General features: G+C 40.6%; 1 protein-coding gene across 2 annotated transcripts; it reads left to right on the forward strand.

Annotated features, from left to right (window-relative positions):
* Positions 1–5,808: 5,808 nt before the first annotated feature.
* pskh1 (protein serine kinase H1) lies at positions 5,809–15,181 on the forward strand. Of its 2 annotated transcripts, none has more exons than XM_054777704.1 (4): positions 5,809–5,882; positions 6,657–7,351; positions 8,702–9,619; positions 12,022–15,181. In XM_054777704.1, the coding sequence occupies exons 2-4, from the start codon at positions 7,283–7,285 to the stop codon at positions 12,337–12,339; spliced, it is 1,305 nt and encodes a 434-aa protein (XP_054633679.1). In that variant the 5' UTR covers positions 5,809–5,882; positions 6,657–7,282; the 3' UTR covers positions 12,340–15,181. The 2 variants fall into 2 exon arrangements, with proteins under 2 accessions (XP_054633679.1, XP_054633678.1); XM_054777703.1 differs by having other exon boundaries at positions 5,815–6,141.
* The last annotated feature ends 251 nt before the right edge of the window (positions 15,182–15,432 follow it).

Below are 15,432 nucleotides of genomic sequence, written 5' to 3' on the forward strand. Positions count from 1 at the left end.
CTGAGAGGTGGTACAAGATCCAATCTATTTATCCGCTAAAGGAGGAGGCAGGTCCAGATAGGAATGGTTGGCTCTTTAGTGGTGTCAAATGACGGACGATCATTAGGATACAGTGAAGTGGGGCCTATGCCCGCCAACGATGGTCGTTTGGGTGGTATCACCTTAGCATCCCATTCAGAAACCAAGGGCGCTATGGCTTATTTATTTCTTAGAGGCTAAATGACTGACTCTTTTAGGAAGGGATGAGAGGACAGCATTGTATGTGGGAGAAAGGTGGGGTCGACCCAAAAACTGACTCGGCTCACGGGACGAAGTGGTGGAAAAGTCACTCTTGATGCACTACACTGCTGATGAGGATGTCATGTGGTGTTGTTTCTGCCATACATTGGAATGCATGCATCCATGGTGTTGATATCTACATACACCTTTGATTATAGAAGGTTGGCAATTTGTTGCTCAGTTGACGCAACATGCATTTCATTTTGTTCTCCTCTGTTCTCAACTTTCCTGGCATATGACCTGGGTTTAATTAAGGATCACATCGTTCATTCTTGCGTTCTGATTCACCTCATCAATTATGTTCTTCATTTGCTCCATTATTTTGTTCCTTTGCTTCATTATCCTGCATATGTAGTTGTGACATGTTAATTTGTATTCGAGATTCACAGTGTCTGCTGAGAAAAATTCTGTCTGGCCCTTGGACAAATGTCATCGAGAACCCCTACTCTAGTGGGTGGTTGACCGCCTGATAATTACCCCTTTTCCACTGCAGTGAACTTTGGTGCTGGTGCAGATTTAGTTCAGGGCTGGAGTTGAACCAGTGTTGGCCTTGAACGGGCTCTTCACCAGATTCATTTTCCATTGCCCCGGGGAGCCGTGTCATTACGTCACAAAGGTTACACCTCCGACCGGTAAATAACAAAAGGGAGATCAGCATGAGTCACACTATTTAAATAATGTTAAATAATGTTCCAGATGAAAAGCAATGACTTCCCTGGAGCTTTTATTTTGAAGATTACTCATCTTCCATCAGAATTTTACAAACTACCAGGCAATCAATAATTTGTGTAAGACTACAGTATTTATTTATTGAACATAACCATAAAGTAGTGACCAAGCACAGCTCTGTCACGGAGATGAAACACTTCCTGCTCTCCAATATAAAATACTATATGCGATTGTATTCTAAAAATAACCATAAAACCCCATAATGTAAATGTAATATGTGTGTGGATTGAAGAAATAAACCTATATGGTGACTTACAGTATATGTTTATATTTATTGTGTGTATGCGGTGGAAGCACACTCCTTCACAAATAGTGATTTAGTATTGAGAAATGTGCGAACTCATTTCAATTTGAATAATCCTGCACATCATTCACTGCATTGTTTGACAGACATCGCGGTCGACGGTACGAAATATTTTCAGACATTTGTGTAATAGGACGGTAAAATTCCAGCACTTGCTGACTAAATTAAAGTCTTCTCTGGATCTCATATTTACAAAAATGGAGTCAATGAAGTTGAAACGGAGATAACAGGTGGGTATTTACTTGAGGAAAGTCCTCCCCCACTTCACTATGCAAACGGTTCAGCTCTCAGCCCAGCAAGCTTGTGGAGCCAGAGTTGAACCAAAAATACGGCACCAGTGCAGCACCCCTGTGGAACCATGATGATGGAAAACCAAACCTACTGGGAATCAGCTCCGAACCAGTCACAGTGGAAAAGGGGTATGTGTCTACTCCTGACTCAAGTGGCCCCTCTCTTCCTGCTGGGCGGGGTTAGAGAAGGAAAGTGTTGAAATACTTAACAATACCTGGCTTACAAATAAGGTCAAATACAGCAGTGTTGGCTGTTTACACCAGACCATTTGCATTTATTTGTGTCCTGTATTTTCATAAATGTAATAAACCACACCAAAGTTAAATTTGTGGGCTTGCTATGTTTAGGTGAAATGAAAGTCAGACAGTGGCCCAGGCCAATTTTAATATATAGCATTGGGAGATGCTGCACCTGCTGACATAAATAAAAATGCCTCTCTCGTGGGCCTATAATATTCCCATGTACAGTATACTGTATGAGTAGCTGACCTGATCTTGTCTGTTGTTCAGTATGGTGCATTTTGTGATATTTATATCTTTTGTGGTGTCTGGGTAGTAGTCACACAATATTCCTTGAAGGAATGATGTGCCTGTAGTAATCAATATGTCCTCTATTGCTCGCTGGTATAGACACCAGTGGGGTAGAATCTCTTCATTTGCTTTGGGATGCTCTCTTCCAGGGCACTTTTTTGTATTTGAGTCTATTTTTTGAAAGTGTGTGAGAGACAGAAGTGTGGCATACTTTTTGTTGAAATGACAACATTGTGTGATAACACTTTGAAAGACTGTTTAAGTGTCCATGGGGATCGACATTTTCTAACAAGATGTAACAAAGAGATTATACTTTAAAGGTTATAACAAAATCATATGTTTTTCCAGCTCACCCTGCTCCCTTTTTTCCTATATTTCTATCTGGTGGTCACTGTCTGTCATCTGTCATCCTCCCACCTCCTAATTTCCACTGCCTCAATTCAATTCAACGAGCTTTACTGGCATTAAAAGGTGATTTTTACTTACTCTAGCTATCTCTCTCTCTTCATTTTGTCCTGTTAAATAATTTCCCGCCTTCAAGTCTGAAGTATCCCTCCACATGCGGGCTGCACAAGCCATGGTCAGCCTAAAGCGAGGCCAGTGCACTCTTTCACATCAAACAGTTCAAGCCAAGGCTATGTATTCTTTATTAGCTTGTCCATGTTCACGAATAAGCAAGGTGAGCTAAGTGACAGCGGGTTGTTGCAGGCACAGTGGAGGCTTGCATACTGGAATGTGAAGGACTGGTCTGAAAAAATAATAAAATTAACAATAAAAAGTACTGTGGCAGCCTTGTAAATGACTTTTAATTATACAGCGACATCGTGTGGACTAAACTGGTAAATTATTTCAAAACACGTACAGTAAATACAGGATCATCGAATGATTTTGTCTTCCCTGTGTTCCCTTCCACTGTAAATCGTAATTTTGTCCTTTATTTGTGTTAATATATAATTGTCAGTCAAATTAGCAGTATTTTTTCCAAAGTATTGATATTACACATTTTATTAATTGAAAATCTCTCAATTACTCAAAATAGAAGAAATTAAATCTACAATTTCAATGATATCTGAAATATCAATTGATTTGACTAAGTGTGTAAATCTGGGTTTGGACAAATTTACGAAATGAAGTAAAACAATTTTACAAAAAGCTAAAATTACAACAAAATTGACAAAATACAAAAAAGAAATACAACAAATGCAAAGGGCTAAAATAATGACAAATTTACACAAAGAAATTACAAAAAACTTGAAATATTTTATTTTTCAAACACTAAAATTGTAAAACAACACGCACAAATAAAATGTGCAAACCCTCCCAATTCTCATGCAAAAAGATACTTTACATTCCAACAAAGCTTTCTCTTCTGAAAATTTTACTTCATCTTGAACTGAAACACAAGTCTTTGAAAGCATTCCACAGTTGCCACACCTTCCCCCTCAGTTTGAGCCACATTCCGCCACATTCCACAGGTAACGAATGCGTTTACATATAAAACGGGGCCATTTTGGCCCCTCTCTGGTATTTCTAGATCGGGAGGCCAAATTGGCCCCTTCTTGGTACTCCTAGTGTTAAAGGTAAAACCGCATTATAAGCTATACAATACACGGTGTGGTAAAATTTTACTGTAGCAGATGGCCCCGTGCAACATCACATAGAATATGTACGATAATGTGGGAAACTGTCGTAAAAAATGTACATTTTAAGCTTCTCGTACTATAATGTCAATTCCCATCTAGCGCCACTGGATGGACCAAAGATGCTCTATGAACAAGGATAGGATAACAAGGATACCATACAAATGTTTATTGAAAGAAACGTGACACGTATTACGTGTTTTATGGCTCATAATAAGATTTTTTCCAATAACATTTCCAAAAAAACGACTGCATTTACATATGAAAACTGACTACCTGAGAGGGCCAAAATGGCCCTCTCAGGTATTTCTACGGTGGGAAGGTTGAAGCTGGTACTTCTAGTGTTAAAACATAACTGAGATTAATTGAGACCTATCAGTGTGGAAAACGTTATCAAGCCATTTCTAAAGCTTTGGGACTCCAGCGAACCACAGTGAGAGTCATTATCGCCAAATGGCAAAAACATGGAACAGTGGTGAACATTCCCAGGAGTGTCCGGCCAAGCAAAATGACCCCAAGAGCGCAGCAACGACTCATCCAAAAGGTCACAAAAGACCCCACAACAACATCCAAAGGACTGCAGGCCTCACTTGCCCCAGTTAAGGTCAGTGTTCATGACTCCACCATAAGAAAGACACTGGGCAAAAACGACCTGCATGACAGAGTTCCAAGACCAAAACCACTGCTTAACAAAAACAACATTCAGGCTTGTCTCAATACGCCAGTCCACATCTGAATGGCTGGAACAAAATGAAGACTTTGGAGTGGGGCTGCACCGTGCCCGAGTGGTTAGCATGGTGGCCACAAAGTCAGGAGATTGGGAAGACCGGGGTTCGAATCTCCGTTGGGCATCTCTGTGTGGAGTTTGCATGTTCTTCCTGTGCATGCATGGGTTTTCTCCAGGTACTCTGGTTTCCTCCCACATTCCAAAAACATGCATGTTAGGTTAATTGGCAACTCTAAATTGTCCATAGGTATGAATGTGTGCCTGAATGATTATTTGTCTATATGTGCCCTGCGATTGGCTGGCGACCAGTGCAGGGTGTACCCCGCCTCTCGCCCGAAGGCTGCTGGGATAGGCTACAGCATACCTGCGACCCTAATAAGGATAATGGACTTTGGAGTGGCCTAGTCAAATTCCTGACCCCCTATTGAGATGCTGTGGCAACCGTGATAGAGGGAAGCCGCAAAAGTGGCGAGGCAGTACTGTACAGTACTATACTTTTGTGACATTTTAGTTGTAGGTTTTTTCTAATGAAAAATATGTGACTTGACTCAATAAGGGTTGGGGAACACTGCGATGACTTGGATGTGGATACACTGAAATGTGCATAAAAAATAATAAACATTAATCATCTTCATGTCTGCACTAAATTTAGCAAGATGAGGCCAGAAAAAGCCCAAATACCACCAGTAAGAGCTTCTTTAGGACCCATGGCCACAAAAGAAAATAAGTGAAAAAATGTCTTTTCACGTTATTCATTCCATATCATTCAGAGTTCACTCTGGTGGTTACAGAGAATCTGTGGGACTAAATTGCAACGTCACTGTTCCATGCTGTTAATTGAGGCAGGGCTATATTAAGGGTCAGATAAAAGTCATCTTGCTGGATGGCAGGAGATTTGTCTATTTTCTCATACTCATCCAAGACAACAGTCAGCTCTTTGGCACAGACCTCTCCCTGTATCCAGGAAGTGACGAAGAGGACTTTTAGCTGGGTCGAGACAATCGGAGGGAGGTTGTCACGTCTCTACAAAAAGTTATGTGGAAGAAGAGACCCGTCAGGCTAGCAATGGACGAATAAATTCGAACAGGAAGTTAACTTCAAAATAAAAGTACACAATAGAAGTAGCTATTACCAGCGCTCAATTATATTCACATAGATCAGCCTTACGCACGTCACCCTGGTCCTATTTACTCCCCTTTAACATACATGGGACTATTTGTACTTTATTTAGCAGCGACAGTAGGATGACGCAAAGTGGTTTACTTTTGAAAATGCAAAGCGGAAGAAGTGAGCGAGTACATTTGTTTATGTCCTGCCTGAGAGAAGGGGTTTCTTCTTGACAAACACCGACCAGAAAAACATCCGACATGGGATCTTTGCAAGTACTTGAAACTTGACAACATTTACGAAGGACGTCACCAAACACAGATTTGAGTCTGGCTGTTGTTCTCACAAAGTTTACGGGTTTTACGTGTTTATGCTGAGGAGTGAAGTTAGAAAGGTTCGAGTTGAAAATGGAGAGGGCCAGCTGAGTGATAGTGGGGTGAGGAGGCTGGATTTGGCAAACTTGGGAGTCCTGCCCTGCCGCTAGCATGCTAGTTAGCAGGCTTAGCTTCGTCATCGTTAATCAGTCCGAATGAGGTGAGAACTAAAACTTTTTGACACTTGTGATATGACTTTTGTAGGTGGCGCCTTTGTTGGGTACGTTAAATACACTAAGTATGCTAAAATACTGGCATGTTTGTCATCGCTTACGGGAAGGTTAGGCATCATGAGGGCCTGGTTTAAACAACTTTTAGACAATTTTTTACAAAAGTACACCGCGCAATGTTTGAAAAGAATGGCGGTTTATGTCTCCACATCTAAGAAATGATTCATTTTATTTAAAGTACAGTATACCAAGTTGAACTCCTTGGGCGACCAACAGTGGCATTTGTTTTCTTAATAGTTGCAATGCAAACAATCCTACAATAGCGGATAGTGGAAGTTTGCATTTAGGCCAAACATAAGTGGTGTGCCTTTTTACTTAACAAGTTATCAGCGTTGTAGTGTTGCATATATAATACTAAATGTCACAGAGTTGCTTCACTCTTGCCAGCACCGAGCTTCATGGATGGATGTGGCGGCACTAACTATCATTGTGTGCTGTTTTTCAGAGCTTCCATCTTCACTTCTACAACTTTGTCCAAGGAGAGATTGATGGACGCTTTGCAGAATTTTCCAATGGATTCAATCAAAGCTGACACCTTTACTTCCAATGGAAATGCTGATTGAAGTTTGATGGTAACTTTTTGCAGTTGTCCTAAAGGCAACTCCACTCATGTTCTGCTGGATGCTACTTTGAAGGTAGATTTTTTTGCCCCGAGCTTCCATAATAACCCATGCCATTTGATGCAAGTCATTCGAAATATGAAGCTGTCTGACATGAGCTTCAGATGAGGTTTTCAGGCGCACTGACAGGCTGCAGATATTTCAACAAAAACAACAACTTGTGACATGCAGTCGTAGTAACTCAACGGAGAAGACATACAGCATGTTTGCAATATTGCAGTGATGAAGACTTGGAAGTTTCACCTTCGACTTTAGTGGATGGATTTGGTATATTTAAGAACAGCAATTGCTGATGCCAGCTGATTGGGAGTCCACTTCAATTCATGAACCCTCTGTCTGAGTCAGGACTCAGCCTGGATGTTGGATGCCCTGAAGGTGTCGAGTCCGCGGTGATGAGGCAGGGTTCCTGATGGCCTGCATGGCTGGCTGAGCAGAGGCCCCAAGTTATGTGATGGGGTGCAGGAACAGTAAGGTCCTCCCTGAGCCTCCAGGGGATGTTCAGTTGGACCTGGTAAAAAAGGTTAGTAAAGGACATTACGTGAACTTCATCTACCAGGCACTTAATCACATCTCTACAATTTAATGAGATCCAGTGAAACGGTTTGTTGACTGATATAATATAGCACTAGCATTATTTAATAATATTAGCTATTGTAGTTGTACTGTACTGGTATAGATCTTACACGTATTAACGTTACCAATACTTTGGGTGTGTTTACTACCCTACTTAAAACTGACAACACTGATAATATGACACAGTATTGAATAAATATTGTTGAATTAATGTGTAAGTAATTACTTAGTATTGCTATTAAGGTTAGACATTTAATTTAGATTACTTTATTGACCTTAACAGTTGTTATTTTTAGAATTATATTTGTATGCGGATGAGAGAATGACACAATAATGCTGCCCAAAGGTGTAATGAATCTCTTAGTGGATGTAGCTCAGCCTCTCATAGCTGATGCCATGATGTTGATAATAGGCTGCTAAGTGCTTGAGACTTTTTCACCTGCACCCAGTGCACACCGTTTGGCCTCAGTCGCTTCAAGATCCAATTTAATCAGTTAATTCTACACAATTGACCCTACTCTTAAGCCCAATGAATTTACTGTTATGCATGTCCCTAATCATTATGTTTGTAAAAGCAGAACTTTTGATTTAGCTTTTGTATTTAGCTTTTGATTTGTATTGGATCTCATTAGATCCTACAACAACTCAATAACATTTGTAATTGTAACCATATTGTTAGTTACATCAACAGTGCTGTTTTAACTAAGTCCAACACCACACATCAATGATGCCGAGGTAAATTTGAAACTGGGACTGATTTATATCATTATTATGAAATTTATAACAATTTTTAGAGACCAGCGATTTCTTCAAAGTGCCTCTGAAAGCCCAGTGATATGTAAATTGACATAGAATGGAGTCAGACTTTGACAGAATTATTAAATGGTTGAACAAAATAATTAAATTATTGCAGTTATTCGTTGTAGCTTAAGTCTCACACATTCTCATACACTCAATACACTTCACCATGACAGGTTTATTACTAAAATGTCCTTCGTGTCACAGTGGTAAAAGCAGCTGGAGATCCACTAAAATATGCACATTATTAATAGCAATAGCTTGTCATGCCTTAAATGGAATTCCCATTTATCTACCTTGGCTATTTGCCCAAGTAGGTCCTTTTGAGAAACAATGCAGATACATTTTAATTATGTTGACATGATGACTTAACATAATAACTTAACATAAGCTACGAAGACGAGTTCCTACGAAAAATAATTCTCCATTATTGAGTTGATTTAACCGTTGTTGTATATGCTGAATCTGAGACAAAGTCTATCTATATGTTTTCTTCCAGGTGGATCCGCCCCCTCAAACAGATGTCTATAAGCACTTCATTCGAGGTGATGGCACTTTTAGCATGATGGGTGAGGCCGGTGGAGGGAGAGTGGACAAGGCAAGCGCCCCCTCCCCGTCGCTTACTCAGGCACAAGCTGCCACTCCCGTTGCCTCCAGCCAGCACCCTAAAAACCCATCAGAGGTGCCAGACACCCAGCGAAAAAAAGTGGCCAAATATCGAGCTAAATTTGACCCACGGGTCACGGCCAAGTATGACATCAAAGCACTGATAGGTCGAGGGAGTTTTAGCCGCGTTGTCCGTGTGGAACACAAGAGTACTCGACAGCCATATGCCATAAAGATGATCGAGACACGGTACAGAGAGGGCAGGGAGGTTTGTGAGTCCGAGCTGTGCGTTCTTCGACGGGTTCGCCACACCAATATAATCCAGCTCATGGAAGTCTTTGAGACGGCTGAGCGTGTTTACATGGTGATGGAGCTGGCTACTGGAGGAGAACTCTTTGACCGCATTATTGCTCGCGGCTCGTTCACGGAGCGAGATGCCACCCGGGTGCTGCAGATGGTGCTGGATGGTGTCAAGTATCTTCATACTTTGGGGATCACGCACCGAGACCTGAAGCCTGAGAACCTGTTGTACTACCACCCGGGAGCTGACTCAAAGATCATCATCACTGACTTTGGTTTGGCCAGCAGCAGGAAGAAGGGAGACGAGTGTCTGATGAAGACTACCTGCGGCACACCTGAGTACATTGCCCCAGAGATCCTGGTGAGGAAACCCTATACGAATGCCGTCGACATGTGGGCATTGGGAGTGATCTCATACATTCTGCTGAGCGGAACCATGCCATTTGAGAATGACAACCGCATGAGGCTCTACCGGCAGATCCTCAAGGGGAAGTACAGCTTTTCTGGAGAGGTGAGGAATCACTGACAGACACACACAAACTAACTTTTTTTTTTTTTACTAGGAGCACAGTGGCTCCTAACTTAAAATTTTAGAAGTGCAAGCAGATATTTTAGGGGTGCACACCGGAATCAACTTGCAAAGTAAACATTCACATTTCCTCTCATTTTCATCGTATTACTGATAAATATTATTAACTCCGATACCGCCCTCTTTTTACACACATCGGCTCGTTTTCTTCTTCTTTGATGTTTGTCTCCTTTCTTCCTCTTCAGGAGTGTGTGGGTTGGCAAACTAGCTAATTTGCACATGACTGTCAACTGCTGGGCTCAAGTGTGGAGCACAAGTTTGTCAGCAACAAAAAATATTCAATAATAATCAACTAAAATGGGCAAATAAACTGGTAGGGTGTTAGATCCTCACGCGGTAGCCTCGTATTGTCTCTTGCTAGCTCCCACTAATCCCACTAACTTCTGAACACCTTCCACGGTTTGTTGTCTCTGTTTTTGTTAACACCGTTACTCCTTTCGCTACATTAGCTCACTTGATTACATTGTTATTCTTCAGGATGGTACTTATTGTTGATGAGAGCTTCCAGTACATCCTGGCGAGATCTGGAAAATGGATGCCGTCTTTGAGCTATGCGATGACTGACTTCTTTCTTGATTTCAGTAATGTTGTTTTCACTCGCACCTTTCTTTGGACTCATAGCGGTTTAGCCCTGTCCACACGGGAACGAACGGCCGTGAGATTTTTTATTTATTTTTTTTGGCGGGTTGGAAATATTTACGTCCACACAGTGCTAGATTAGTAAATAGTTGCATCGAGATGGGAACAGATCTCTGAGTGAAAACGATGTACAGTGTTCTTTCATAGCCTGCAATAAGTGAAATCCAACTATATTTTTGCACAACGGTTACATAAGTTTTCAGGCTGTAAAACCCCTCACCATACAATTTATAAACTTTTCTCAGACAGGCATTAACATTTTATCACATTTGTCTCTTGTTTAAACACTCAAAGTTCAAATTTTGTATGAATTTGAATGATCAGTTTACAGGATTAGACACAAGAAATGTTTCACTCCTCTGATCATGGCTTGTCTTGGCTTGTAGCGTTTTTGTATCCTCGTTAAAACATTCCTCCTCCTCGTCCTCCATGAACTGAAGATTCATTTACAGTATTCCAGGCGCACTACAGCCGCGTAACTTCTGCCTTCATTCAGCATGTATGATCGCTAACAGCAAACAGGCAGTCCTGCATGAAGGAGATTGGCTGTAGACCATTGTCAATCAATTAGAACGGGTAGAACGGCGGGTTCTCCTTTTCCCAATCAGGACTGTTGTGGCTCTACATTTATTGAGAAAAACTGGACACGTCTTCAGCTCTCACGAGTATACAACACTCTCTACTGGTAGCAGTAGCAAGTACAATAACAGACACCTGCATATGTCACTGTAATATACCACCAGGACGCGGAACACAATGCACGTTCATACGCTGTTAAAAATAACATGTAAAATTGCACACACAAAAAATGTGAAAGGTGAACTGCCATGTAGCGAGGGAACACTAATACACAAGGCACACCTACGTGTGGCGCCAGGAACAGACATACAGACAGAATCATGTGACACACTAAACCATAGAAGAAGAAAGAACACATGCCTGTAAGTCTGTTTTCCTTATTCCAAGGCTCATCTAGACTTACAAGGAGAGGAATTACTTCTCAGAGTCATTATGGAACATAAGACAACAAAATATCAGGAGAATGTCAACTGGGGTGAGTCATGTCACGTCATGTGATAAGTTGGCTTGTTATCAAAGCTCACTTCTGGTCACGTGAAGGCGATGGGTCGGTGACGTCATTGTTTTCATGTCGGCTGTTGACGTGGATGAGTGGCTGAAATGGTAAAATACTTGGCCTGAAAACATTTCTGTATGGATATCCCCTTAGAGGTTGTTGCACTCAATAAAATAAAAATGCTCGGACAGGGGTCATCAACACCAAGGGTCCGTTGTTTATCCGGATGCCTTGCAGGCTGCTGTAGTAAAGAGAGAACTAAGTATCACGAGATATCGTCTTGGGGCATGGTCCAAGATGGCTGCGTAAACAAACCAAGCACAAATACAACAGTTTGTTGCTTGCGCCATATTGTTTTAGCTGCATAGCTGAGTTTTAATTCCTGTATATTGTCAGACTATTTCAGTCATAAAGAACAAGGCAAACTCAGGAACTTACAGTATAATGGGCATACCATGATGCATTGATTGCCCAATGTGTTGAATACAACAGGGATCATTGTTTTTAGTATATATTTTCAGTTTGTTGCTATTACATTGACAGTTGAATTTAGCCCAGTTTCAATAAAGTTTAATTGCAGTCTTGTGCCACATCTGTGTTCATTCCCCAGCCATGGCCCAGTGTGTCCAACCTTGCCAAAGACTTTGTGGAGCGGATTCTAACAGTGGATCCTAGCGAGCGGTTGACTGCCGGCCAGGCTCTCAAGCATCCCTGGATCATCAGCATGGCCGCTGCTTCCTCAATGAAGAACCTACAACGCTGTATATCACAGAACCTGCTGAAGCGGGCATCATCTCGCTGCCACAGCACCAAGTCGGCCCAGTCCACACACTCTAGTCGCTCAACCAAATCCAACAAAGCTCGGCGCGTTCGGGAAAAGGAGCTGCGCGAGTTGAACCGACGTTATCAGCAGCAATACAATGGCTGAAGCAGAACTTGGGGAGACTGAAAAAGTCCATAAGAGCTTCCTGCTCCCTAAAACTAAACTCATAAAGCAACCCGATGTGTCAAATCCTTGACAACCAACAAAAAATTTGTGGATGCTTTGAGAAAGTAACAGCTGCCAGTGAGAATAAATAAAAATGATAATACCTGAACTTTCAAGGACAAACTTTGCATACCCTATTGTTCTACGATAAGGACAGACAGGTAGTTGTTTTACCACAATATCATCTCTTCATCCATCCACCCTTCTTTCTCTTTAACAGGGTGAAGGACTCTATGTTTTCCTTTTGTTTTCAATCCCTGTGCCTTGATATGTATTTATTTATTAACGTGGACAATCTTCATTCAGTTGGTCACTGGATAATGACCATCTACGAGGTTCTGTTGAACAGAGTTCTGGGTAATGAAGTTACTTAAGAGCAGGGCAATCCCTCTCAAGCTCTCTTGGTTGGTGACAATTGCTGTGAATTATTGTACTAAGTGTCTTAGAGTGTAGCTGATGGAGCAATACCCTGCAGCAACCTTGAAAGGCCAAAATGAAGTGATGTTTTGTTCTATGTCTAAGCTTATATCATCTTGCCATAATTGCTTTGTTAGTATTATTTTCTGCCCAAAGATTGTGAATCTTTGCTGTGTCAGTTCTGTAGAAATAAGACACACAGTCCTGCTCCCAGTGCATTTCATTGTAGAGTAGATATCACAATTCAAATTGCTGCTATGAGCACTGTGATTTATTTGGCTTCTAGCGTTATATGTGTCCATTTAAGCACCTGCTGTCTGTTTCAAAAGCAAGAAAAACAAATCATGTAATTTGATTAGTTATAGCAAAACAAAGACCGCTGGAAATCAGCTACACAGGGCCAGACTGATTTTGGATTTTCTTTTAAATGTAAACGTGTAATACGGTAATGCAATTTTTTGCCAAGTAGCAAAGGTTTGAAATTGATATACTAGTTATTTAACTTTGGTAACAGCCAAAGTTAGACCACTTTGTTCAAACGAGCTAATTTTATGCCACAGTAATGTTCCCATTCCTAAACCATATCTGGATTAATCTCATAAGGTCATCATTTTACAAGTTTTACTTTTACTTGAGGAAGAATTAACACATCACACTTCATGAAGGATCTACCCGTAGCAAGTGTTAGAGAATCCACAAGTCCAGTCTGTTTTCTCATTTGGAAGACATTTTAAATTGAATGCCACTTTGATGGTACCATGGTGACGTGCTGTTCACACATCTGCCTCTCAGATAGGACGCGTGCTTTTACTCTGGATACTCTAAATTGCCCTAAGGTATGAAAGTGAGTGTGTACGATTCCCTGTCAATTTATGCCCTGTAATTGACTGGGTGCAGTGTGTAGCCCACCAAAGTCAGCTGGGATAGGCACCAGCCCACCCGAGACCCTGAGCAGGTTATGAAGTTTAGAAAATGAATGCCTCTGTGACTTGACAATGACATTACAAGGTAGCACATGCAACTATGCATCCTTATATGCAAATTTAATTGAAGGTGAGAATAGTACATTTTAGCTTCATTTGCACTTTTTCTGAAAAAAGCAAGTTTTATCCAAGTCCCCAGTACTTTCAATTTTAATCTTACATAGACACCATTATATTTTCTAACCAGAAACCTAAAGACAAAGTATTGTTGCAACCTGTTTTTCCATCAATAAACTGTTTGACTTTAGGATATTTACAGTGCGGTCCGAAACTTTCACAGTTAAGATATAAATGTTATGTTAATTTGTGTACACTAATTTGGCAAAGCACTTCATGTAGAAAGATGGATTTTATTTATTTTACTTTTTACAATCACAGATAATTGTTCATGGAAGTTTGTGTTTGTGACTTGATGCTCCAGAACAAGTGAGTTAGTTGTCCCGATTCTTTTAACAAGAATGTTGCTGTGCTGTACCAAGACAAACAAAGGCTGTTGTGAACTTTTTAACAAATACTGGAAACTTAACTGAGCCATTTTAGCTAACCTCAGTGTTTCTATAAAGATTCTGATTATATTGCTGTTGTTGCATCTTCCTCATACACAATGTTTTTCTGCCCTGGAAAATGTATTTACATTCCTGGCAGTGCCGCCGTAAGTTAGGGCGGCTCTAAGGGCCCCAGACTGACAGAGGCCCCAAAAAATAGAGATGTGACATCAGCTGCCCTTGGGGGCTCATTGTGATTCTTTTCTCATGAGGCCCAGAATTCCTTGTGGCGCCCCTGGGTCCTGGTTGTGCTTGTTCTGTCTTTTTTCCCACCTGTTTTATAAATTGCCTTTATATAATATATATAAGGAATAAATTGGTTGTATATGAGAAACAGTAATTGAGGCTAATATTGGACCAGATAATCTATGCACCCTGTTGACTCACAAACACTTGTTACAGAAAGTGCCTTGTTTAGTATTGGATGCTGCGTGTTTTCATAGAGTATCCCCCACAAAATGTGCCTCTAATATTCCTTTAATGTTTCCAGATTGATTTATCCTAGAATATAGCAATTTGCAGCTACAAATCATTTGAAGTGTTGAGTTATCCATGTGAATCGAACACCTGAGAAACCATTCTGTGCTGTTTTAATGAATAATCAAATAAATTCCTTCGAAGTTTTGCAGAACGTCAGCACCACAGTGCTTTCATTCCTGTTTTTATACACCCATGTAATTATATGTAAATGATGTTGACCTAAATGAAGTAAACAGCAGTTACCCAAGAGTGCTAATTTTTTGATATTATATATAAATAAATGATACCTTGTTGATTCTTCTATTATTATTGTGCTTATTTGTCATAAAGAATGTGTTGTACCGTGCCAATAAAAACTCCAACCTGACTCATTGCATTTGATTTGTCTCAATATTTTTAGAGCTAGAGAATTCATTGAGAGTGGTACCAATTCAAAGCAGTTTAGGTGAATATATTGTAGTTAGAAGAGTAACTTGTTGATTACAAAGCTGCATTAGGCTTTTATATCATTTCTTAACGAGTTAACGCTACCCTTATCTTATAAATGGGGAAATAAATGCGACGTTTAAATTATATAATTATATCATTCATGCATACGTGTACTGTAA

Source organism: Dunckerocampus dactyliophorus, chromosome 5, assembly GCF_027744805.1.
Source record: "Dunckerocampus dactyliophorus isolate RoL2022-P2 chromosome 5, RoL_Ddac_1.1, whole genome shotgun sequence".
NCBI lineage: Eukaryota > Metazoa > Chordata > Actinopteri > Syngnathiformes > Syngnathidae > Dunckerocampus > Dunckerocampus dactyliophorus.